Raw genomic sequence first — 27,513 nt, 5'->3', positions numbered from 1 at the left:
CCATCTATTTAGTAGGAAGCTGAAAAGTGTCCCCGGATTCATTGAAAAAAATCTGGTAACTTTACCCTAGGCATGTGAGCCTAATTTCACATAATCCTTTTTGTTGAAAACAGTGCAAAAAGCACTTGCCTGGGTATCCATTTCTTCACCATGTGGATCAGAGTCTAGAAGTTAAGTACACTAATCCTGAGCGAGGCCCCTCCCCCATCTTTCACGCAGCTCGTATCGATTCTATGAAAAATCCTATTTTGTGAAGAGGAAGAAAAATACTAGGAAAAAGAAAGAAGCCTATTTGTATACAGTGTGACAGTTTCTCCTTGCCTCTACTCTCCTTGTCTCTATTTAATTTTGATTCTTTTTTTAAAAAAAAAGAAAGGTGAAGTTTTTAATAAAAAAACAGGGTTATGCAATGAATAATATAATGCTTAACTCTAGTAAATTTACACACATGCAACAATGATTCCGACTCTCACCAAGATTGCAACTTTTTTGGGGGGGGGGCTACGTTTACAATCCCATCTTAAATTAAGTAAATAATTTGCTTTGGTTCATGTGGAATCCAAGTTCATAGGGAGCAGCATTTTACATAGCTGTGACATGTTAGCATGACCACAGCAAAGCTGGGGATAGCAAGGAACAAGGTGAAACCATTTTTTTAAAAAAAACAAAAGCATGTATTACAAATATCAAAGCGCTTGTAGTCAACATTTTATTTTCCTGAACAAATAATCACTTTTTTTTCTGAATGTCCCATGAAGTATGAGTGTCTCTAAATAATAGTTAAAACAAGTATGCTTGTTGTGGAAATATGAATTAATGGCACAGGTTGTGGACACAGTCTTCATCCTTTAAGGGAAGGTCAGACCTTGATAACCTTATACCTGCTGGTTTGTACCTGGGAGGATATTAATAGGCTAGTTGTTGAAAATAATGCTGTTCAAAGTACAGGAATCAGTCAATGGAGCCCATTGAACAACGTTGGTTTTTTTCTGGCTCTTTAAAAGTTTTCTTCATTTATGTTATTATAAAGTATTTACATTTGTCTAAGAACATGAAAGACATGCATAGGAGGCAAAGTGCAAGATGAAATTATGTAGCTGCGCTCTCTTTTATATCAGTTTCGGACCCATTTATCAGAGCAGAGGATTTAAATAAAAGAGGTCCCACTGACATTGTTTCAAGTATTGATCTTCCAATTACTCTAAAATGGGGAAGGGAAAAAGAAATAACTTCAGCCTTTTAAAGCAATATTTATTCTACAAAAGCCTAGACTAATTAAAAAAGGTAAAGGTACCCCTGCCCGTACGGGCCAGTCGTGTCCGACTCTAGGGTTGTGCACCCATCTCACTTAAGAGGCCGGGGGCCAGCGCTGTCCGGAGACACTTCCGGGTCACGGGGTCAGTGTGACGAAGTTGCTCTGGCGAGCCAGCACCAGCGCAGCACATGGAAATGCCGTTTACCTTCCCGCTATAAAACGGTACCTATTTATCTACTTGCACTTAGGGGTGCTTTCGAACTGCTAGGTGGGCAGGAGCTGGGACCGAAAGACGGGAGCTCACCCCGCCGCGGGGATTCGAACCTCCGACCATGCGATCGGCAAGCCCTAGGCACTGAGGTTTTACCCACAGCGCCACCTGCGTCCCCGGGTAGACTAATTACGGTTGCGCAAAAAATTCCTTATGATCCAAACCTGCAAAAGCTTTCACCCTGATCCTTCACACAGCCCTTGGAAGAAGTCCCATGGTCTTCAGTGGAATGCATTTCCAAGCAAGTGCCTTAGGATTGGCCTCTTGTCCTGACTCAAAACACATTCACTTCAGTTAGGGTTTTCCCCCACAGCCAGAACTCACCGGAATTCAGTTCCGGCACCCCTCATGGTGAGTTCTGGCACCTTTCCCCCCCTAGAAAACAGCACTGACTTTAATTCAAGAAACTGTACAAGAGACAGACAGCAACGTGACTTGATGATAGTAGCAACTTTACTTGCAATCTACACTTATGTGTTCTGTTCAAACAAATCTTGCAGGGTCTTTAGAGCACTAACACCCACCCCCACCCACCCTGTTTCAGCCCAAGATATTAGTGCACATTGCTGATACAGATAAATATCTAGATGTACATCTACACTGCAACTCTCACCTGAGCCCTGTTTGACTGCCTCAGAGCATCTGACACAAAGGAGGAATGAACATCTGTATCCAGGGGTCAGTAGTTGCCCCCCAACCACAGCTGGGTCAGGGTCAGAAATGATAGCTACGATGTGTCACACCTCACAGGCAATGTCTTCCACATCATATTCCGCTCTGAAAATGCAATCATGGTGCAGAGCTCAGGAAGGATTAAACACAGTGCCTTTGGGATAGGAATGGGTATTAGGGAGGCCTAGTGTTCCTGTTGTTCCTGCCCACTACCATCTTTCCTAATAGTTTCTCGCAGCATGGATTACTAGATGGAGGGGCAGGGACTACCAGCCAGCATGATGCCTCTGAGTACCAGTTGCTGGAAATTGCAGGTGGGCAAGATGCCCCGCGACAGGGTGAGCTCCCGTTGCTCAGTCCCTGCTCCTACCCACCTAGCAGTTCGAAAGCACGTCAAAGTGCAAGTAGATAAATAGGTACCACTCCAGCGGGAAGGTAAACAGTGTTTCCGGTCACTGCTCTGGTTCGCCAGGAGTGGCTTAGTCATGCTGGCCACATGACCCGGAAGCTGTACACCGGCTCCCTCGGCCAATAAAGCGAGATGAGCGCCGCAACCCCAGAGTCAGTCACGACTGGACCTAATGGTCAGGGGTCCCTTTACCTTTACCTTTAAGATGCTCTCGTGCTCATGCCTAAATTGCATGCTTCCCACAGGTGTCTGGTCAGCCACCATGAGAACAGGATGCTGGTCTACATGGGCCATTGGCCTGATCCAGCAGTCTCTTCTTATCTGTGAATTTTAACTCTGAAGCTTCTCACATCTGCTTTTTAGGATAGAGGGACTACTGATACTGCACCATCATTCTTTTTGTACACGATTTATGCTGGTGGTTGCTGAATATGGGTTTCCCCCTTGCTTCCAGTTGGCTTTGGATCAGCTGTTTTTCCACACACAAAACACATTATTTGGACTGGGGAAAATCCCATTGAAATCAATGGGACTTACTGCTAAAGAATCCAACTGAGATCAACGTGTTATATTCTTACACTGTGGTAGAAATAAGCTATCGTTATAAATGAAAATTGGAGATCAAATTTGGCAAAAAGGTTGGGTTGTAGCCAGAAAACCAGAACTTCGTAGCTATTTTTTAAAAAACCACGTATTTGGAGGAGGTTTTGCTTTTAATTAAAGATTGGGCTGAAGATGTAATTAAAAACATGTTGGAGACAATGTATACCAGAAGGCTATGTGTGTATATAAAGTATGTATAAAGCCTTTTATTTTTATATCTTGAATGCTCTAAATTAATAAAGAAAAGAATTAACTGAGGTGGATCTAATTTCCTTTTTAAAATCTTTCATTCCTTCACCGGAGAGACCCAGTGCATAACTGATGACAAAATGACCCTCCCAAAAGACTTGCCTTTGGTATGAGACAAAAAGAACCAATTACCTTTCTGTTGACTTTGCCTACTGAAGCACATTTCAAAGAAGTCACTGTGGTCAAATCCAGACAAAAGAGATATTTTGATATTCATGTCAGCACAAGTATTTTTTAAATGCTGAGAAGGCACCTCTGCTTTTGTTGCGCAGTGTATGCCTCTATACTTTGGGGCTTTTAAATTTTTTATTTAAAAGAAAGAATACAAATACACCGCAATCCACACTAGATCCCTTTTGCTTGAAATCTTAGGGACAGAGTTTTGCAAAGCCACTCGGAAGAAGTACACCAACATATATGGGTAGCTGGAGTTCTGGATCCTAGAAGACAGGGCACATGTCAGTTTTTACACTCAAACATTTTGTTTTTTTAAGAGTAAATTTTTCTGAGCACATAAAAAGAGAGTGCAGGATCAGGCCACTGGCCCACCTAGTCCAGCACCATGTGACCTAACAGTTGCCTGTAGGAAACCTGCAAGCAAGATTCAAGCGCAAGAGGAGCAGTTTCTAGAAACACTGGCGGGGGAAGAGGGGTGTGGGGGGAGCACACAGCCCCTGGCAGCGCAACCCCGGTGGGGTGCCATCGCGGCTGCCCACCACGCCATGCCCCCAGGATGTGCGCCACACCCCCGGGACACATGCCAGCCACACCCCCGCCTGCTCTCTGCACACACACCCCAGTGCCAGTGTGTAGGAATGATCGCTGGGTTTGTGGAGCACACTCCCCGCCCACAGGCAGCCTCAGCCTGCCTGCACGCGTGACCTTGGGGTGCGGGGCACACTCCCCCTCACAGATAAAGCCAGAGCTGTCTGAACATCGTGCCCTCTGTCTAACCTTTTGCGGTCTCAGTAGTCTGCCGTGTCCTGTCTGTAACCTTTGTCTCTGAGACCTTTGTCTCCTTCGTCATACACTGTGCAAGGGGAAAATGACGCGGTGGAAACAGGCGCCAAAATAACTTTGTACCACCCCACGATCTCGGGACTAGAAGATGTGTAAAGGTCACAGCCCAAAATGTATCTGCCTGGGTTTGCATATTGTGTCAATAAAAGGAGCCTCCACAGAGCTGGCCGGCAGCTTGCTTGCAGCTCACCTGTGCGCAGCTCACCTGCATTATCAACTCCTGCCTCATGTCCCTCACTTCACCGGAGCATGAAGCTCCACCACTGTCTGGAAACCACAGAAGGGAAAACTGCTCTTGTGTGTGTGCGCGCGCATGTGCACGCACAAACACACAAAATATCACACAGAATGAAGGAAACAGGGTTAAAATCCAAATTTATTGAAGAAAAAATACAAATCGTTTCACTATGAAAAGTAACAGATTGATAGCCAGTGTCCTAAATGCCCTACCTCAAGGAGAACTTGCAGAAAAATGATATAAATGTAATAATAACTGGGGCAATCAGTTCATTTAAAGTCACACTACATGTTACATTGAAAGTATGTTTGAAGCCCAGGCTTGCTTGAGGTTCTAAAGATCTTTTTCTTCATAAAAAGTACCCATAGAAAGCCCCAGGCTAAAATGGTGGATTGGGTTACTGGCTCCATATCCATATTATTTGTGCTATATTTGCTTCCAATTTGTGCTATATTTGCTTCCAATTTGATACTGAAACATATTTTAACAGCCATTGCTTTAAACCATCTGCTGCCTTGGGAGTTGTGTCTTTGATCACCAGTTTTCTTGAAGCCACCGAGAAGCATATTCATAAACCAGAAGCATCACTGCACCACCTAGAAGAGATAATTTTATTTTATGAAATACAAAATTGTAACGCTTTGTGGATTTAAATTTTACCAACAGGACCAAAATGGGACCTGTAGTGTAGTGTGGGGGGTGCCAGGGGGGTCAAGGCCCTGGGCACAGAATCTTCGGGGGGGGGGCACAGAGAACTTTGCATCCTGCATCTCAAGCAGCGGGGGCTTGATGAGAGAGGAGGGTGAAGAGAAGGACTTCCTCCCTCCCCTCTCCCTGGGTGCCTCCTACCCTGCCCCCAAATCTGCTCTGGAGGGTTGGGGGCATGAGGGAAGTGGAGGGGGGGGAACGTTCCATTGTGCAAAAAGAAATCCTTGTGCTGACAGAACGATTCTACTTAGCGTTGCTTTGAATACAACCCACATTGTTTAATGCCCACTTCCTGCTTTCACCTTCCTGCTTTCACCTTTTGATGGAAGAGCAGGTATGTCCTGCTTTCTCAACTCCATTCATAATCAATGTCTGAAGCAGGGACCCCATGCATATTGTCCTATATTTGAAGCTATCATACAAGACCTTTGGAGAAAGGAGTTGCAGTCCCCCTCAGCACAGGATGAGAATCCATAGCCAAGCTATATGTATGAACTAGATCAGGCATAGGCAAACTTGGCCCTCCAGATGTTTTGGGACTACAACTCCCATCATCCCTAGCTAACAGGACCAGTAGTCAGGGATGATGGGAGTTGTAGTCCCAAAACATCTGGAGGGCTGAGTTTGCCTATGCCTGAACTAGATCTAAGGGTCATTCCATCTTTCTATGACCCGCAGCTGGCTGTGTGAATGAAAAAAACATTAGATAGAATCCATTGCTTTTGCTTCAAGAACATAAGGAGCTATTGCTCTCGGACGGGATCCTTCTGTGAGTGCAACTAAGCTGCACTGGATACCAACTGTTGCTTTTGAGATGATGCGATATGGCAGTTCTAATGGCAGCGGCTTGCTATCTGAAGAAGTGTGCATGCACACGAAAGCTCATACCAATAACAAACTTAGTCTCTAAGCTGCTACTGGAAGGAGTTTTTTTTTATTTTGTTAACACAGGGAAGTTATCAAGCCAACCCAAAGTCAGAAATGCTGTGTGATAGAGATATGCCAGGTTATTTATGCCATAAGCTCTATAGGCAAAAGCCGACTCATTGGATGCACAAAGCAAATTGACATTTTAACCCATGACAGATTGTCAAACAATGGTGTAAATGAATACATGGAGGAGGGAAATGAGACTGAGGCTGCCAACTCTGCCCTTGCCCTTGCTATATTGATGATAGCTTCTGTGCATTGTTACAGGGTACAGATCAGCATTCCCAACATATATGTGTTAAGGCATAAATCCTGGGCACAGGTTAGAATCAATGGGTTGTAACCAACAAAATCAACTTATTAGTACATGGAGTTTTGCCTATCAACAGGATTTCTCCTCCTCCTCCTTTTCTCCCTGCATGCCTCTGCACCCATCCACTCAGAGAAGATTTGCGGTTGTAGGGAGAGGGAAGAGGGAAGAAGTCTGATTGTATAAGTGGAAGTTCTTGCACCTAAAGGGGTGACATCATTCGGTACAACACAATTGAGGAGACTGAGAAAAGAGCCAATCCCATTTTTTCCTCCTCATGCTTATTTCTACATTTGCACGTCTACAGGTACAGGGCTATAAGAATTTGCAAATGGTATCTAGAATGCATTCTAAACACACAAGATGCTTACACACTTAAAAAGGTGTGTGCCTGATTATATGAATCAGCTATAAAGGAAGGTTTCCTTCCATGTTTCTGCAGGCAGCTATGAATGAGGCTGCATCAATTGCTATAAGAGCAATGAAATATTGCAATAAGATAAAAAAACCCCAAAGCCATTTAATTTCAATAATACAATGTTTGTATTTATATATATTTCATTTTAATAATATTTAACAGTAATATTGAATATTAAGATAACATTTACAAAAATACGATCAAGGCAGGATTAAATGCACTAGATTTTTTTAAATAAAATAATTACCTGGTCCTAGTCTCATGATTTTAGGCACCAATCCTTTGTACAAGGCTAGAAATCTGTAGAAAACAACGAATAATGTTTTTATTTAAACTGGTAGAGGGAGGAAGGATGTATATTTGCTCAATTTCTGAGACAATGCACTAAAAATGTATGCGAAATAACAAATGTATACAATGCCTGGATTTTAACATCTTGGCCCAGGATAAATAGCAGATTAATGTTCGGCTACGGTGGCTTTGCTGTGATCCCTTATACTCAAAAACATGACTTTAATTAATGAGACATTTGCTATTTGTTAATAGCAGCTGCACTATACTTTTTTTTTTAGTTGTGAACTCTTGATATGAGGTGGTATGTAGGGATTGAAAATAAGTATAAATACAAATGATGTATACAAATACAGTACACTACTTGAACAATATTGCTGTGCCTGAGTTCTCACTGTAGACATATGTTACATACACTAAGTTCAGGGTGTTCCTTACATGCTAGTTTCAAAAATGAGAGAAATTATTCTGCAGCAATTTGGTACGAATGCACCAAGTCAATGTTTGCATTCTCATCTTGCTATTGAGGCTAGCATGGAATGGTCAACACAAATGCTCCAATCTCTAAAGAAACAGAAACGGGGGAGAGAAAGGCTAAGATTTATTTGATGAACTCCATGTTTTCTATAAATTTTATGACCAGTTCTGATATGTGGACAGTTTTAGATGTCCTTCAGCCGCTATATAGATACATTCCAAGATCGATTGGGGCAAAGTAAGATGCAATCAAGTGGACATTTTTTAAAAATCTGTTAAAATGAAGTTCTCATTCTTTGTCCTGTGTGCTGGCCACTTTATGGGATTCCGATTCTGGATTGCGTTTTCTAATGCTACCACGAGAAAAATATTCAGTACATGTTGCCTGATGCCATTTGGATCTGAGTGGAACAGGGAATGCCACTGGTTCAAATATTCCTCCTCAACAAGTTCAACTGGAAAAAAATCCTAGAAAGTGGCAGAGTTATCAGGGTCAATTTTTCTGGATTGCCCAGTCGCTTACTTAAGGGAACTGGGACTTCTCCTCAGCTGCCTAGTATACAAGAATGAGAACAAGACAGGCTCATCAGCTGCTCTCTGAAAATGAGAAGACCATTATAGCATCACATCCGTTCATGCCCCAAAATAGCACTTCTGTCAGGGGCTACTTAGGAATCTTGTAACATAGGAAGCTGGCTTTTTACCAACAGAGTCCATCTAACTCACTATTTCTGACACTGACTAGCAGATTTTCAGACAAGTTTCTTTCCTGGCTCAACCCTACTTGGCAATGCTAGGGATTGATCCAGGACCTTTCACTTGAAAAGTATGTGATCCTGTCACTGAGCTACAACTCTTCCACATTCACAATTGGAGCAATAAAATAGAATATATATTTTCTAATTACAATACTGAGGTTGAAAGATGTCTACAGCTACCAGACTGATGCAGTGGTGAAAAAGCAGAAATGACTTGCTGCAGACTTATTAGGATATTTTATACATTCTCTCTCTCTCATTCTCTCTCTCTCTCTCTCTCTCTCTCTCTCTCTCTCTCTGTGTGTGTGTGTGTGTGTGTGTGTGTGTGTGTAGTAAATAAAAATCCAGAAAACTCAGATAAAGCAATACTTTTCCTTTGTAATGCTTATATGCACATTTCTGAAATGCTGCACTCTGGAGCGCTCCTGATACATAAGCACTGCGAAGGGTGGCTTTTATGGGCCTCATCAAATCTGAAATATAACAATGTGGTTTTATGGACTCATGTGAACAAACCAGAGACCTGGATATTTATGATTGAAATAAGAATGCTTTACCCTTCTTCTTTATAGACCGTTGCCATAGTTTTAAAACAGGTCCTGTACTTGATCTCTCCAGGAACCGGCTGTGGTCCTTGAATCCGACTTTTTGCAACATCAAAAGGGATGTTAATAACTGAGGCTATTGTTCCTGAGGCTAGCCCGATTCCAAATTTCCTCAGAAACTCCAAGGTTGGATCCTAGATAAACAAACAAACAAAAAACCAACAAACAAAAGGGGAGTGGGTAGGAGAGGGAGAAAATGAATGAGAGAGAGAGAAAGAAAGAAACTAAAAGAGGAACAGAAGCACCTCAATTGGTTAAAGACTATAAAGTAATATGCATTTAATCAGAAGTCTTGCACGACACGACACACTCCTGTTATTCTAGCGGAACACATTAGGATTTCCTATGCTGGGGCTTGTTTTCTTGACAATCCTATTGGCTATGTTTTTACACATGGTCTAAATTGCTGAAGTACACATTTCCTCACACAGGATTTATAAACACAGTTCATAAAGCAAGACCGGTACGGCATATGGGGATGATTTGTATAATTGGGCTTCACAATGTACTTAGTATTACTGTATCAAAACGGGAGAAATCCAAGCACACTATTAGCTAATTGGCCAGAATATTTTACAAATGACAGCAACTTCCACCATGAAGCCTACTAAAATGCTCATTTGTGTGTTGGACCCCCAAATGTTAAATTAAATAAAGGCTAATCTCAGTCTGCTGCTTTCCCCCTCCAGGTTTTTTACATTTAGTTTCACGTGTAGCTGATGCACTGTACTAAGCAGTAACGGCTTCCTGCTATTAACAATCCAACAGCGGTGCAACTGCAAAGCAGACAGCAGCGCCCTGTGCATTATAAACAGTAGTAACTCACTAAGCTAATTGGCTGAAGAATTTACAACACATTGTTCCCAAAGCCAACTATTTTGCCCTGGTTTAAAAAGGTAGAAACTGGCTGTAAAGTCAGCCTTAGAACAACGTTTTTTTCTGTATCGGCTGAGACAATCCAACTGTGTTCATATTTCCTCAGACAGCCTTCCTACCCTGGAACATCAAAGTGCTCAATTAGTTTATTTGGAAGTGAAATTTTCCTTAATAAAGTCTAATCCCATATGTGTGAACGCTGGGAGCTGCCAGCGAATGCTGTCATAATGGATTTCCTAGGTACTTTACAATATGACTTTAAGAAACCCCTTTTTTTCTTGAACCAGGGAAGCAAGAAAAGACCCCCTAATTTCTAAACAATATAGTAACATACAGAGCACATTTGTTGCGACACATTGCCAGAAGATTCCTTAGAGGGAGCAAAATGGGCATAAAATCCACATGTGGGATCAGGCCAGATTCTGTCTGTCCACACTAAAAAGCTCCAGTTTTACATCTTAAAGCTCAAAACATAGTTTATTTTAGCTAAAATGTCAAGAAGCGCAATTTTAAATTAATATAATTAAAGCATTATCAGAGAGGATATAAGCTGCTAATGGAGCTTGTAATTTTCCTGTTAAGATGATTGGATGGGTTCGCAGCAAGTTTTGGAAAAATGGTAGAGAATACTGTATGTTAAATACAGGACAAAAATGGGAAGGAACAACTTCACTTGGGGATTGGAAAAGCAGTATAACAACTTATTATAAGAAGCTTTCGGAAGACTGTCAAATAACAACCCAACTTATTCGCAAGGCTGCTAGCATAAGTTTTATATACTGAAATCAGAGAACAAATTATGAGCAAGTTGGTAGAGACACTTATCAGCAGAGGAACTTCTGCTGCAAGTTTTAGAGTTTTCATGGCATGTTGCAAGTGTTGGCGAAGCCACCACAAAAGGAAGCAGGTGATTGCTAGCATCAGCCACTGTATGATAGGCCTGTATGTACTGTGAGTAGGATGCATATGCTTTAGGACCTCTATGGTTTGGGAATTGGATACACTAGTTGCTTCCCTTAAAGCCCTATGGCCTCATCAGTATCATAATTGAAGTTAAATATCTTCCCGGGGAAACAACACAATACAGTGTGGGTTAAAGGAATGATAATGAGCTGTGGAGCTTGGACACCCAAATCTGCCTTGTACTCATTTCATAATTTTGGGCAAGTCTGTTGTTTCCTTAGTGTGTGTCATTAGTTTGTTTTCTAAAAAATGGGTGTTGCAGAAATAAATGAAGAAGCATAGGGTTGATAACTGACTGAGACTCTGCCTTATCTCCAGGTTAAGGTCTTGTCTCCATCTAGTCCAGAGTTTCCCAAACTTGGGTCTCAAGCTGTTTTGGGACTACAGTTCCCATGATCCCTCATCACTGGTCCTGCTAGCTTGGGATGATGGGAGTTGTAGTCCAAAAACTGTTGGATCTAGTTCAACATGGTGTTTCCAACAGTGGCTTGCTAAATGCCTCAGGGAAGTTGATAAGCAGGGCATCAGGGCAACAGAATTCTTCTGTTGCTTCATTCTACATCTGACATTCATAGATATTCTACCTCTGAACATGAAAGAGGAGGATGGTGACAAAACTAGAATTAGGTGGCTCTGCCTGTCGCTGGCTCTGGATATGCCTACCTTTGAACTCCCTGCCTTTTGCTCTATCAACCACAAATGGTCTCAGTCATGACTATATTATGCTTTTTATTTTATAGAATAAGACACCTACCTTGCTGACGGGAACAATATTTTTCACATTGAAGTAGAAACCAAAATAGACCATATTGAAAACTCCATGACGTCCCAAGGTAGCAGACAAGCCTTTGTTGAGTCCCTGGAGCCCCAACCCATTGGCCTGAATAATCTGCCGAGCTTTGGCAAAGGTAGATGGCTGCTGTATGGGGGGGAAAAGCAAAGTAACCATAAACCATAAGCCCCTTTTCCAATTCGATGCTTAACCAATCTCCGTTGTAGAAGACAATAAATGAAATGGCCCATATTAAATGGTCCATATTAAAATATAACCAAATACAATAATTTGCCAAGGAAGCCGATGTACATATGTATAGGTAATGAATATAACTGCATCTGTTCTGAACTCTACATGCATGCACATTGATGAATGAACTAGTTCTCCCATGCACAGTAGTCAGGGAGGGCTGTCATCCTCTCCTGTTACATCACCCTTAGGAACATAAGAGGCTGCCATGGATCCATTGAGCTCAGCATCATTTGGGAAGCTCAGAGTGAAAAGCTTCAATGAAAAAGGGCCATCTCAGTGTGTGTATAGGGGGATGTTCTGCTGCTGGTGGAAATGGTGGGGTGAGTTCCCCTGTGACAAGCAGCCACCTTAGGCAGTGGAAGCACCTCCCCGCTCACTCCACCACTTCCATGAGCAGTGGAACATGCCCCTCTTGCCAAGTTTTGGGGAGAGATAGGCATTCAGGTGTGTGGCGTTTCATCTCGTCTTCACTGCCTCTGGGGCAAATCCCTTGCAGAACCGCCGCCCCCTCACCAATGGGCAGAGGAACCCTCTTGAGAGATAATTCAAGAGGTGGTGGCCTAGGAGAGGACTTTATCTGTGACAGCCTTCAGGTTGTGGAATTCATTCCCTACAAAAGTTCCTTTGGCACCTGTCATATGCTGAAGGTGTGCATCTCTTTACCCTGGCACCGGACATTTGAGTGGGCGAGAAAGATTTTGAACCCACCCTATTCTCTTGACTGCAATCTCTTCTGTTTTTATTTTATTTTAATTTTTTTAATTAAAGTAATAATCGTAAATAAATAAGAGCAAACATGTGCACCCCACCACCGAGACCATTCCATCCAACTTTTCCCAAATTTTCAACAGACTGCAATCTCCTTTAAGTGTTTTAGCATTGTAATTTTAAATGGTTGAAACCTGCCTTGGGACCTTATGGTGAAGAGTGGGTAAGAAATCATAGAATATAGAATCAGAATCGTAGTATTTTAGAGTTGGAAGGGATCCTGAGGATCCCAAATAATCATCATCATCATCATTATCATCATCATCATACTGAACTGTCAGAGGCCTAGTTTTGATTATTTTAACTATAAGATCTGGAAACTCTCACATTCTAGGTGATACATTTGTATCACAAGCCAGTTAAAAACAATGCTGTTCCTTGACGCATATTTCTAATGAACAATTGAAGATATTCTAGACTCTTCCTTTGGCTTCTCTTGCTTATTTTGGGGTTATTTTGACTATAATATCTGAAAAATCTCACACATTCAGCCAATAATTGGAACCTGTGGCCCTTCAAATGTTGGACTCCATCTTCCATCATGACCATTGACCATGTTTGCTGGGGCTAACAGGAGTTACATATAATAAGAAAAGCCCTGCTAGATCATACCAAAGGCCCATCTAGCCTAACATCCTGGTCTCATGGTGGCCAATAAGATACTTATCGGAAGTCTACCTATCTTGTTGGAGAGCACCAAGACCTGGAGGGCCATAAGTTCCTTACCGCTGCTTTACACTACACTTGAACCACAACCACAAAATATCAGTTTCCTATAAAAATATTCCTAATAACCATTGTAAACATTCCTTCTAAATCAGCCAGGGAGAGGATACTTTCAGATTAGAGGAACTGTGTAACTAATTTGTGTGACCATTTCTAGAGACTTAAACTTTCAAAACTCCTATGCATGACTGTGGAAGATTGCTTTTAACATTTTGTACTGTTATGTCTTTAGCCCCAAGTTAAAGATTATTTTTTCTTGTCAATTGTTTGCTTGCTTAACTTTGCTTTTCACTAATGTTACCTTTGTGTAGTCAAATATTTAATTAGAAAGGCAAAACTTGACTTCCGCAAGGATGCTTAAACAGGGAAATGAAGACAATTTTGACTGCTGCTTTGTAAACGGTGCTGATTTCAATGCACTTATTTGTTTAATGAGCTCCCATTGCAAAGCACCAGCAAAAATGACCAACAGATGATCCAAATAATATCCAACCCACCAGGTTAGTGCTTATTCAGGTGACAAGCAAGCTGAATTTCCTTTTAATATTTTGTTTCACTCAGATTTACATATATCTAACAGGTATCTATGATTCATTTTGTAAGAGTAAAAAGCAAATCTCACACAACAACAGACTATATGGCTGCAAGAGAATATAGGGATTTATTGTAAACTTCCCAGCAAGAACTTAATGCCCAGGGAGAGGCATACAAATACCATAACAATATAAACAAATTGCTGTGGTAATATTTACCTAGGTCTGTCCAGACCATGATTTTAGTACGCTGCAAGCAGTCTCAATAAATAACAGGAGTGATCTATTTGGAAAAGGCTTATGTAAAAAACATACAACTGATTCTGTGAAGCTCGTTAAGATTGTTCTGAAAAGAAATGATAAAAATTCAAGGGGCAGGAAAGGATTCTTTGATTAATGTGTTGCATCTATGGAAATGTGTGGCATAAGCCAAGTTATGTTAGGGGGGCATTAGAAGTGCAATTCTATGTATGTTTACTCAGAAGTGAGTCTCGTTGAATTCAATGGGGTTAATATTATTATTATTATTATTTAAATTTATATACTGCCCGTCTGAGGATCACATATCGAGGTCATAGCTGTCAACGTTTCCCTTTTTTAAAGGGAAATTCCCTTATTCCGAATAGGACTCCTCACAAGAAAAGGGAAAAGTTGACAGCTATGATCGAGGTGAGTACAGAAGTGCAGGTAGACAGTGCAATCCTAAACCTGTCCATTCAGAAGTACACTTGAATGATTTCAATGAGACTGAGTGCAATCCTACAGCCCTCTGCAATGTTGATGGATCAAGAGAGGTAGGATTGAGCATGGCCAACTCTCTGCTGGCATAGAGGAGCACCACTGCTGGCGGAGGTCCTGAGCTCTGTTTAGCAGGCGGAAAGCTATGACCAGCTGCTTGTAGCCAGCAGAAAACCATGAAAGATAACCATGGGGAGAAGGCACCAGAGGCTTTGAATTTACAAACAATCAATCAATGGCACAGCCCTGGGTTGTGTGGTGGCAGCAGGAACAAGGGAAAGGCACTGAAATCTTCTCGCTGGGGACCTGCCTGCTTCCTCATTCACGTTAAGTCACGGTTTTTCTCATTTGTGATATACAAACTGGGTCTCAGTATAATTGATATCAGTAGTGGGGAAAGAACCCTGTAGCATTGTTGTTAATCACTTCACTCTGAAGTTTGCAATTTGCTTATTACACATAAGCAGGGTATATTATTTAATTTTTGTAGCTACCTTAGTGTCCGAAGTCAGATGAGTCTGTATGGAAAATGTCCCACCCCTCAAAAAAATATCTCATTTATTTAAATGAGGAAAGGAATTTTCTGTTTGTTTTCTTTAGAAAGTTCTTGAGCATTTTCCAACATGTCAAGACATACTGTTTGCTGGTAGATTCATTTCGGCTGCATTTGAAGCAAAGAAAATGTGTTTCTTTAAGTAAGAGCCCTGAATAAAAGGCATACAGAATAACTATATTCCAGCAAGGAGGTGGTGAAGTATGCTGTGGGCTTCGGTTATCTTTTTGTGCTTGAAGTGCAGGTGGTCTCTGTGCTCTGGAAAGGAAAGTCTCTAAATGCAAAAGCAGCTACCCAAACCACTCTGTGTTGCAAATGTCCATATAGTCTTCCAACAAGAAACTGCTCTGCACCCACCAAGCTAGTAAAGGTAAAGGTAAAGGGACCCCTGACCATTAGGTCCAGTCATGACCGACTCTGGGGTTGCGGCGCTCATCTCGCTTTATTGGCCGAGGGAGCCAGCGTACAGCTTCCGGGTCATGTGGCCAGCATGACTAAGCTGCCTCTGGCGAATCAGAGCAGCGCACAGAAACACCGTTTACCTTCCCGCCGGAGCGGTACCTATTTATCTACTTGCACTTTGACGTGCTTTTGAACTGCTAGGTTGGCAGGAGCAGGGACCGTGCAACGGGAGCTCACCCCATTGCGGGGATTTGAACCGCCGACCTTCTGATGGGGAAGACCTAGGCTCTGTGGTTTAACCCACAGCGCCACCCGCGTCCCTGCACCCACCAAGCTAGCCGGCTTTAAAAGAGAGTTAGACAAATGCATGAAGGAGAGGGCCACCAATGGCTGCCGTGCCCTCCAATATGCTGAGTCCTAAAACCGGGATGCGTGTCTTACTGCCCATCTTCCTGCATGAGTCACGTGACTCATGTGACATCACGGAGCCGAAAAGGATGCAGGTTTTTTGAGCCGTGCATTTTGGGGTGTCGCACGAGATCACAGCCCTGCACGAGATCTTGGGGTGAAATTGTGCAAGATCAAGGCGACATAAATGGCAGCTGTGCTCTCGTGAGTAAAAATGGGATGTCCCAGTTTTTATTGGACACTTGCGGGTTGTACGTGACTAGCCGTGATAGCTATGCTCTGACTCCACAGCTAGAGGCAGCAATGGGTAATTGACAATGCTGCTTGAAGGTTATCACTCCAGATCAGCGGCGCAGCTAGCCGCTTGGGTGCCAGGTGTGGCACACGCGCCCTGCAGCCGGGGACAGGGCGAGCCACCCATGGGGGGCAGGACGCGCTGCGTGGAGCCTCTCTGCCACCTCCCCCTCATCTGTAGGGCAGCGGAGGGAGAGGTGGAGGGCAGACGCAAGTCCCATGCTGCCATTTCAGGCAGCACGGAGCCTGCAGGCACCCAAGCCACCACGTCACTCCCAGAAGAGACGTGTGGCTTGGGCACACTGCAGGGCCTGCGGTAAGTGCCAGCCCCCGTGGTGTGATGTCCAGTGCCAACCACGTTTTGTTACATTTGTTGACTGAACTAAAAAGTTCAATGAGCCCAATTTTTATTTTTTAAAACTCATTTTTTGTCATTTTGTCACACACACCCCAGTGATGACACCCGGGGCGGCTGGCACCCCCCACACCCCCTTTCCTCTGCCACTGCTCCAGATCTGCCCTACCAGGAGTGCCACTCTGGGGACAGTAATGAGCTAGTTGGGCCAATGGTCTGCTTCAATATAAGTCAGTGTTCCAGAGGTATAGCCTCATAATCTTCTGGCCTAACAAACATAAGAGCCTATAGCTTTGAGCGCTTTCATGCTCTCTTCTATTAGTTGATGTTAGTAGAATACTTTTGGGGGAGGGTATTTACTGCATAATGTTGAAAAAACAAATTGTAGGCTTACCATTCGAACTGTAAAGTTTAGAGAGAGGATATATATTTAAAACAAAAAAGCTGCTTCCTTTCTATTCTTCTCCCCTTCCTCCTATCCCCTTCCCTTTGTTCTGTGCTGGTAGCATGCCATTTCCTGACCATTACAGAGCAAAGGATACCCTAGAAACATTGATGAGTCTCCGCCAAATACTTATTTCCCACCGCATCGTCCGTATCAAATTTGCTTCTCCAGCTGTTTTGAAATGGCAACACTTAAACTGGGACCATCACTTGTTTTAAACTGCCCCAAGAGATTCCCCTCTTCCTACAGCTCGCTCTTGATTAACATTCTATACTTGTTATCCAAGCACTTGCGTTTCCCAACATATTGAAAAAATATTCCAGTTACCATACCTCTGTGAAAGCATCCCGATTTGCCTGGAGGCTAACCTTGACTACTTCAAAAGGGTTAACCACAACTGCTTCTGTTAGCCCGGATCCCAAGCCAGCAACTGCAAATGTCTAAAAGAGTTAAATCAATCAGTTTTCATGCACACTGCGGTAAAACATCCCCGTACATCACATTCTGAAGTTGAGCATTAAGCTGACTGATATGATGAAAGTCGAGAGACCTACCCTTGTGCAGTAGTATACCATTACTAAACAGCTTTCGTCCTTGATTAGATGTTGACAGTTCATGCAGAAGAAATTACAAAAGCCACAAACCACATTCCAAATATTCCAAATAAAATGTCAAAGTCCTATCAACAACACATTCTCTCTAGATGGGGGTGGGGAAGCTTTGTGACTGATTTTAAGAAGTGCATATGTGGTAAAGCGTGCCCTCCACATTCTGTTTAAGGAGAGTTTTGCCTCGTGAAGAATAATTTACACGTTATTATGAGTATAATATAGACACAAAGGCAGCTCTTAAAACCACTTACCAGGGAAGTATAAAATAGTGACTTAATTAGGTAGTAAATCTAATACAAAGAAAACACAGGACTAAATAACTGCGCTTCCCAGTTCAGCAAACAATTGTCTTAGAAGAAAAGTTTTCCAAGGCAGATTTCACCTCTGAAACAACTTAAGTAAGATATTAGTAACTGATGGCAAATATTTATATACCCCAAATAACATACTGGTTGGTGCTATGGCCTCATTGGAATGCAACTGACAGTCAAGGCATTGACATAATATGGTAAAAGAGAGTAAAATCGCTTAAGAGTAAAACTTTTTTCTTTTAAAAAAACACACGTTTCCTAATATTCAGCACTCTGGTCATAACCCAGTAGAGCCTTAGCTGTGTTTAAGAACATTGATTTCAGCAGACTTCTATTTCATACTATTTCCTAGCATGCAATACATTTTGATTGCAGTGGGTTTTCTGAATTCTCTGGCTCCTCCAAAGACAGCTGAATCTTGGAGGAGAGTTCATTTCTGGAAAAGCTTCTGACTCTACATGGGGTTGGAGGAAGAATAGAGAAATTGCAGAGCATGGGAGGAAGTGTTTGTGTGTGGCAGAGGCTGAAATCATTACGTGCTGCTAAGACCCACTGAATGCACTGGGGCTTGCTTCTGAGTAAAGATGTATAGGATTATACAGTGATGGCCTCTTTAGACCCTGGAGTGCATAAGTAAAACAGAATCAACTTCCAGTATTCTTCAACATACTGAGTGAATAAGCTGATGAGTTGTATATGACATACAATCAGATATAATCATCATACCAATATGCATACAATAATGGCAGAGTCCATTGCCACCACAGGTGCAGAAATATAATCAGTTGATTTGAAGTGGGCTGGGTCAAAATATAGACCACTGGAATCAATGGGTTTAAACACACTCAAATCTATGATGGAATATACCGGTAGATGTTGTAGATCCCCAAACCAACTTTTTATCTGCTGAGGGGGAATTTGTTTTCTTTTTTGTGAACTCTGCCAGATCTAGAGTCATTCTGCCTGACTTCAGGTACATCTCTTGTTTGCCTTCACCATCTCCTTGCCGAAAAGCCCTTGAAGCATTACAGTCAGTCTCCTCTGCCAAGGCTTTATAACCTGAGAAGTATTCCATAGTGTATGAAGCGCAGTAAACCATGAATAAAGAATGCTGTACAGCAAAATACTGTTTTCTCCTAGAAAGCAAAACGAATCAGAGCTTTCACTGTTAAAAAGGTATGTGGCAACTTTAAGGATTTATCTCATGTTCTTTGGGGAAAGTGGCAGAAAAGAAAAGAAAAAGAAAAAGAAAAGAAAAGAAAAGAAAAGGGAGAGAGAGAGAGAGAGAGAACCTTCAAGGACAATGTAATAACAGTAATATAACAGAGGCATTCAATAACTAGAATAGTAATAACTCAAAGTGTCTTCATGCTGACTTTATATCACGCTGGCCAATTATGCAAATTCTAATAAAAGGTCTCTTCCTTTATATGGCGAGCAAAAATATGCCTGTCACAAAACTTCCACTGAGAGAGCCAAACTCCAGAAATGCTTCCAATCCTATAACTTGTTTAACCAAGAAATCTATAATCCAGATGGTCAGGAGTTTTTTTGTGGGTTTTTTTTGCTAGTGCACTCTTCCAATTTGCTTTTTGGTAAAGTCACATGGACTGATTCCTGGGTGGCCAAGTTCCTAGGATCTATGAGATGCATCCTGCCCAAAGATCTCCAGGCACAAATTCTCTTCCATATTTTGCATAAACAAAGAGGGTGGGATCCAGACCGGCAAGAGCAACAGCTGCACTTGCACAATGATACAAAGATCCTCCTTCATGTGGACCCTCTCTGAAAAGTCCCCTATCAAGGTCCAAAATTAATGAGGGGCTGCCATTGGAAGGACGTTTTACTCTTCCACTGTGTGTGAGCAAAAGTTCTTTCTGCTAGTCCACAAAGCATATGGATCTAACACAATTTTTCTCTTCTCTCTCTGACTTGTCCCTCCATACATGTGTCTTTGCTCAACCTACTTCATTATATTGATCAATGTGAGGGGAGAAGGAGAAGGAGAAGGAGGAAGAACTATAGTAAATCTCCTTATTCCCATTACAAGAGTGTATAACCCTACTTACCAGTGCTGGTGACAGTGAAACATTTCCTAGTAATTTCTTGTATTGTTCAAAGGTGAAAAACTGGAAAGTAAATACAGTGAAATTTAAAACTCAAGAATGGAGTAGAGATTCTTATCAGAGAAAACTGTTTACCTTTATTGGTCTAACAAAAGACAAAGAGAATGATTTGATCTGGTGGTCCGTTGTTGAGTGAATAGTACTACACACAGGGCTTTGGTTAAATTTGAATCAGGCAAATTTTGTTCTCATATCACTTAAACATATATTAGAAATATTCAGACTATATATACACACACACTCACACACCCATATATACATATACATACAGATACAGATACCAAGCACTCAGTCCAATTACAACAGCTTTGTATTTCAATATCTTCTTTCCTCTTAGCCCAGAAAGAAAATAATAATACTTTCCAAACTTCTTCAAAAATCAAATAACCATTTGTCATTTGTGTAGCTTCTTGTGCCAAGAACAGACTGCTCCTTACCAAACAGTGCAAAGATTTCCTCCTTATTCCAGATAGTGAATACAGGGCAGTTTTCTCTTTTTCTTATGATCATTGAATGTCAATTTAAACAGATTTAGACTGAACCAACACTTGCAAAATCCATCATTGTTGAGATCAGCAATACTGTGCTATTACAATTTGAGCAGTTGACAAAACAATTCACAATTGCTCCAGTCTTTGGTACAGGAATCATTCCTTTAAAACTTGGTAAGAACATTGTTATTGGATCAAGCACAGTATTAACGTTAAATATCACCATCACTATTGGGTTGTTTTCTTAAGAAACAAAATGAAACAATGGTTTGGGATCCAGAGGTACACAAGTGTAAGGCTGCTTGAACCTGGACTTTTCCACCCCCGGATCCCCAGATAACTTTTTAAAAGCAGATTTTCCAACTCGGCAAATTTCTCACTAGGAAACCCCACACTAAAAAGGGGGGCAGGAAATACAGTAAACACAAATGGTGCTTTGCTCCTTGCTTACACTATGTATCAGTGGCAATTTCTGCCTAAGAGTCAGGAGAGCTTATCCATTATACAGCAATGATTCATTCATGGATCTGCCTCCATTCAGTAACTAACAGGTGCAAAACCAGGAGTAATTTAAGGGCATTTACAAGGATGTGATGAAGCATTACCTGCACAAAGATGACAAAAATGTGGTTCGGGCCACAAAGAAGGTATTTTAATACTGTTTTGGCGGTTTAAGTATGGAAACTGAGCACATTCTTCCCTTACGAAATTTGTGCACATACTTACATGCTGCCCCTGTCACAGCCTTCGGTTAGGTGATGAATAAACACACAGACCCAACATGTCTAATTCCTCTCCTCTCATTTTTCAAACTGTACATTATCAGCTCTCCAACTGCACACAATTTTTCTCAGGTCCACATTTTGCACCCTAAACACACACACCCTTTGAGCCCCACTCCACAACTCTTGCATGACATTTTGAATGTGGTCCTGCAGTGGGAAAGGAGAATTGCCCCAAGCCATCACTCTCCACGGGCATGTGGGGGTGGAGGTAAATGTCAGCAACTGGCTGTGCGGAGATTCTCATGGCAAAATCAGCCACACATCTGATCCAGCAGACTGGAACGCTAACTTCAACACTCCTTTCTGGGTACTTCTGCAAGACCAAGTACCCAGCAGAGAAATTAGCTGCATAGCAGTACCAGACATGTCTCTATCTTCCCCACACCTGCCATCACAAATGGCCTCATGGGCCAAAGTGGAAGTTGCAACAAGCCAAATTTGGCCTGCAGGATGGAGTTTCTCCACCCACTTGATGTAGATGATTTACATCAGGAAGACTAGTTTTACAGTAAGAGCTGTTTGACAGTGGACCGGAGTCCCACCAGAGGTGGTGGACTGTCCTTCCTTGGAGGTTGGATGGCCATCTGTCATGGATGCCTTAGTTAAGATTCCTGCATTGCAGGGGGTTGGACGACATAACCCTTGGCATCCCTTCCAATTCTCTGATTCTATGATTCTCCTTGCTGAATCTGTTATTTCCCATCACTATTCTCTGGCTTTGACAACTGCTGCCAGCACTAATTTGAGGATACCTAGTGCGATAAAAAATACCATGGCATTCACATGCACGGGATATATTCAGAAATGTCCCTTACATTTAAAATTTCAGAGAAAAGACATCGAGTGGGTAACACTGCTCAGCAGCTGGCAACATGGCTGTACCCTGGAGCAGAACTGTTTTCATTGACATCCAATGAAAGGGTCCTTGGAGGGTGTAAGGGAGTCTACCTGCAGCAACTGCCAGTGCCTTCTTGGGGAGCACCAGCTCAGACCTTGAGAACCATAGTTTTTGGTGCAATTCTCCTTTTCAGCATGCTCAGGCTGCTTTGTAAAGTGTAACATTTCCCTTTGCTCCAGTTCACCCCCATTTGAAACCGGCTTTACACATGGTACCCTTGGAAGAAGCATTCCACCCTACCATATTTCTGCCAGGAGCTCGTCCTACACTCGAGTAGGACCCTGGTAGAGACACATGCCCGACTGGCATGTTCCCTTCCTCCTGGTCGATCGTTTGGGAGCTTCAAAAGCTTTCTTCTGCCCGAACATCACAGCGACCAATGCCAACAGACATCGGCGCATTTAGGGATCCACAGATTGTTCACAGTTTGTGTGACAGACCTCAGCAACTCAGCATTTTGACTAATCTACTTTATTTACATATAAACACACACAGAGCACTATAGCATGGCTCCCTCTCTCTCTAGCATCAGACAGCAAAGAGAAAAAAACCAAAGGACAATAGTCCCACTTCATGGAACACAGTAACACAAACATCCTGTCTCCGTCACATCCCACTCTGTGGAGTCAAAATATACACCGTTATGTGATAGACAACAATCCCATGACTGCAATCATGGAGCAGGAATTCCAACAATTTCTACCAGGGCTTCTGTCATACTTTTCTCCCAATGTTTAACTCTCCTTTGACAGTAAGCCCACAGGGGTATGGAGTACTGGGCCAGTTGCAGATGCTTGAAGCATCCCTCAATGTGGTCTTTCTTCTGGAGGACTGGTGCCAGTGGTGGTTGGAGCTAGAGCAGGCTTCCTACAACTCCCATGATCCCTAGCTAGCAGGACCAGTGGTCAGGGATGATGGGAATTGTAGTCTCAAAACATCCAGAGGGCCGAGGTTGAGGAAGCCTGGGCTAGAGGGAAAAATGGATGGAGCCATTTACTCTTGTGCTAATTTCTACACATGTACACACCCTTCTCCATCCTCTACCCTGGAAAGCAAGAGGCAGAATCAGAGTTCAAAGACATATTCCAACCGAGCAAAAACACTAGAGAAGGTGCGAAGTGGAGCTGGTGAGGGGTGGGGTGTGGCATGGGGAGAGTTTGGTGCTTCAATGAATGGGTGAGCGCCTAAGGCCAAAGCAACTTTTCATGTAAGATGACTTAGAATCATAGAATCATAGAGTTGGAAGAGACCACAAGGGCCATCGAGTCCAACCTCCTGCCAAGCAGGGGGGTAGTAGTATACAGATGGGATTTTAAATCTCCTTTAAACATTTCCGAATGGATGAAGCCCAAGCATTATGAAACATGTCACCTTTCACGGCATAGTCCTACTGCAGTATTCAAAAATGTATCTATAAATCACAACATGGTAAGTTAATTCCCTGAATGCAGTATAGGATTCAATGTTAAAAACTGTGCTACAAACACTTGTAAAAAATTAATTTGGACAATAACCCTACAATACGTTTGTACTCAGAAATAAGTCCTATTGAGCTCAGTGGATTGCTTTGAAAGGCTGCAATTCTATACGCAAAGCTCTGGGAGTCGTATGTCTCCTTGAAGTCAATGAGACTTCACTTTGAGTAAACCTAAGAAATATTGAACTGTAGAAGTGAGCAACAAAATCAATGCAAAATTAGGTGAAATGAGGACTGCGGCCATGAGTAATTTAAAGCCTAAATGGCAAAATTACAGCACAAGCCTTTGCCTGTCTACTCAGAGGTAAGCGCCATTGAGTTCTATAGGGTTTCCTCCCAGAAAGGTATGTATAGGATTGAAGCCTAAGTATCAAAACAGATTTTCATATTGCACATTCAACTAACAGATCTACCATTTTTTCTATATATTGTCACAACGAACATTTTCATGGAATTTTAGGTATTCCTTTAATGTTTCTCATACCCTCCATGCATGCTACCTAGCAATCTTTTGCACTTAAACTTTGCTTTCAAAATACAATTGCTTCCTAAAGCCATAAACAGAAGAACTAGATAGTATGTAGCAACTCTGTTTCATATTATGAGGACAGTTTTGAAGCTGAACAATCCTAGGAAACTCTAAATGAAGGACCAAAATGCACACAACCAAGCGAGCCATTCAGAAAATTCAAGTTTGCTTCAATGGCTCACTTTTTTTTAAGAGCTCAAAATATCCTTATCATAATAGAGTGAAGCAACTTTTGTTGCTGTTGAACAGTGATTTTTAAATATTTTTTTGCTATGGTAAAAAAAATTGCTTTCTTCACAAACTTCCAAAGAAAAATAATTGCAAAATATATGTCTTCGTGTATCTAATAACCAGTGCTGTCCATCTGGCAAAGATACATTTAAATCTAAGTTCCGCAGAGCAGGGAAAAAACGTCAAAGTACTTACCATATGTCTCAATAACATTAAGGTAAAAATGTCTGGGAAGGAACACATGCAAAATATGTATTTGCCCAACAAGATCATCTGTTAACCATTGTACTGGCACTGTTCATGTCTTTTCTTTAAGTCGAAACTAAATCAGGGCTATAAAGTTTGGCTTTTTATCCTTTAGAATTACCAGCTTTCTTTCAGAAAGGGGGGGGGCAGAGAAAGACAGAAAGAGGCACAGACAGACAGACAAAGGATCTGAACTCTTCAAAGTGAAATTGTCTTTGACACATGGCGTCCAAGTGACATATTACCTTAATTATAATGGCTTTATTTTTACATGCAAATGGATTTACCAAAGGAATAGACAATTATATTTTTCTTCTGAACAGGAACTCGGCCTTGTTTGTTTATCTGAGTGATCTTTTATCAGCGCAGCAGTTTTATAATTCAAGGCAGCCTTTCTCTGTAAGTTTCCCCGAGATGTGGATGGCAGGTATGGAGGCAGCTGTACAAAATTACCACAATACAACTCGAATTATTGTATCAAATTTGGAAGGGATTCCAAGGGCCATCTAGTGTGTGTGTGTGCGCGCACACACACACATACACAAACATTTGGTGATTCACCCCCACTTCTCTGGGTAACTCTTTCCTAGTAAATTGGGACAAATCTACAATTTCCTTAGAAGTAAGTGCCACTGAATTCAAAGCGACTTTCTTCTGAGGATTGTATCGTTAGTGGTGAAACAAAGCTCATGGGGAAGGTCTCTCAAGCAAGTTGCCCCAATTCAATCTATACTAAAATAAAAATTCCTAATTTAGAGACTCATAATTATGTGAGCATCCAATTATAGATACTGATGGACTTTGTATATATAAATATAGTGTGTGGGGGGAATCTTAGTCTGCAATCATCATGTATTTATCAACAGATGTTTGAACAGTGTGTGTGCGTGTGTGTGTGTGTGTGTGTGTGTGTGTGTGTATGCATTCACATGCATGCAACCACAAAATCTGCTTCCTTATCTAAATCAAGTACTCCACATTCTTTTCTCTTTTTCAGTCTAAGATTAGCAAGCAATCCAGACAATTCTATCTGAAATGCAAGGTTACCAGCAGGCCACTGAATTTCAGATTGCACGGCACAGGAAGTATAAGGAAAGTTTCTCCTTTAAAGAGTGGATGGACAGAATGTGCTCTATAGTACTCTCTGGACGTCCAACCCAGTATGTGAGGGTAATCCTGAGGTTTTGCAAAGAAAGAGCATTTGGACACAGTGTGTATTTAAGCTATGTCAACCTTTTGTATTTGCCCTCCCCTATCATCCTTGTTACACGGTGGGGAGGTTCTGTATCCTCAAGGGAAGGCCCAAATTAAAATGGTTCGCATCTGGAAAGAATTCAAAGACAACTTTTATTTTTACTGATGTGTATTCAACAATGGTTTATATGTTATCAAGTTCTCCATTTTCATACATATACTGTTGCCTAATTCTGTGTACCATTCACTACTCAATAAAAACATTTATAAAGAAAAGAAAAGAAAAGAAAAGAAAAGAAAGTAGAGACGGGCTACTACTATTCCATCAATTCAGATATAGTGAGACATGTGTAAAGAGGTCTACACTCAGCTTAATGGAGTTCTAATCTGAAAAAAGGACTTCATCTGAAATTCCAGATGGTATAATACTTGCTTAACTCTCCATCTATTTCATGGAGGACCCCAGACATCCATAGGGCCTGCCTTTTAAAATGAATTTATGGGACCAGCAGTTTCACCTGGCCCTACTGTTATATGCCAGCTGGCCACCCACATCAGTTTTCTGAAGCTGAATCCTGGTTGTGAATCTTTCCAGCTCACACATAACGTTTCTTTGACTAGGTGGCAGGTCAAGCCCCTCATTTTTTCATTTTTTTCATTGTTTGAAGCAGCCAGGATTTTAGGAATTTATTTTGGTGTTTCTGTTATGTTTCGCAAAAAGCTGATTTGAGCACAGAGAAAGCAGGCAACAAATGTTTTACACAAAGAAACAAAGCCCATTTGTGAAAGGCTCTTAATCGCACAGAATTTTCACAGTGCTATTTGGAAACTGGAAAAATAAAATAAAACTGAAGCAAAGTGCTTAGCCCGAGGTACTATTTCTGGGTTAGCGGAGTCTGTAACCTGAAGCGTCTGTAACCTGAAGCGTATTTAACCCGAGGTACCACTGTATTCATTTGACCTTCCCCTGGCCACGTGGCCATGGCTTACTGGGAGGTAGAAGGCAAGAGGGCGATGAGGTCATTGCATGCAAATGCACTGGCAGGAAAACTAGATTGGGTCTGCCAATGGTTTGCACCGCACCAGCCTCACCGCTGCCTTCTCTCTTCCCCTCAACATCTTGGTGAGCAGCAGCAATGAGGGCAACAGAAGGTCAGCAGAATACCGCTGCCCTATCACAATCATAATTAATTTGTATGCCACCTTTCCATACTTAAAACCATGCTCAAAGTAGCTTGCAACATGAAAAGATTTGCATAATTACAAACATAACAAAAGTAATAATAAACCATAAATAAAACACATCAAAAAG

At 41.8% G+C, this 27,513-nt stretch overlaps 1 protein-coding gene and 1 long non-coding RNA gene across 7 annotated transcripts in view; one reads left to right on the top strand and one right to left on the bottom strand.

The window, feature by feature from the left end:
* The window catches only part of LOC308596168, a 435,220-nt gene that overhangs the window by 337,743 nt on the left and 69,964 nt on the right, over positions 1–27,513 (top strand). The window lies entirely within an intron of this gene.
* Positions 5,149–27,513, bottom strand: part of SLC25A21 (solute carrier family 25 member 21) — a 299,116-nt gene continuing 276,751 nt past the window's right edge. For 3 of the 5 annotated variants that reach the window (XM_081209998.1, XM_081210000.1, XM_081210001.1), the window contains 6 exons: positions 20,294–20,353; positions 17,635–17,742; positions 11,808–11,972; positions 9,167–9,348; positions 7,331–7,383; positions 5,149–5,313 (listed from right to left, as the gene is read on the bottom strand). In XM_081209998.1, coding sequence (XP_081066124.1) covers positions 5,252–5,313; positions 7,331–7,383; positions 9,167–9,348; positions 11,808–11,972; positions 17,635–17,742; positions 20,294–20,353 — 630 coding nt within the window. In that variant the 3' untranslated portion in view covers positions 5,149–5,251. The remainder of the gene's footprint in view (positions 5,314–7,330; positions 7,384–9,166; positions 9,349–11,807; positions 11,973–17,634; positions 17,743–20,293; positions 20,354–27,513) is intronic. The other 2 variants (XM_081209999.1, XM_081210002.1) reach the window with 2 other exon arrangements.

The sequence above is a fragment of the Podarcis bocagei genome (genome assembly GCF_964188305.1).
Source record: "Podarcis bocagei genome assembly, chromosome: 1".
NCBI classification, from domain to species: Eukaryota; Metazoa; Chordata; class Lepidosauria; order Squamata; family Lacertidae; genus Podarcis; species Podarcis bocagei.
This window is presented reverse-complemented; position numbering and strand designations above follow the sequence as displayed.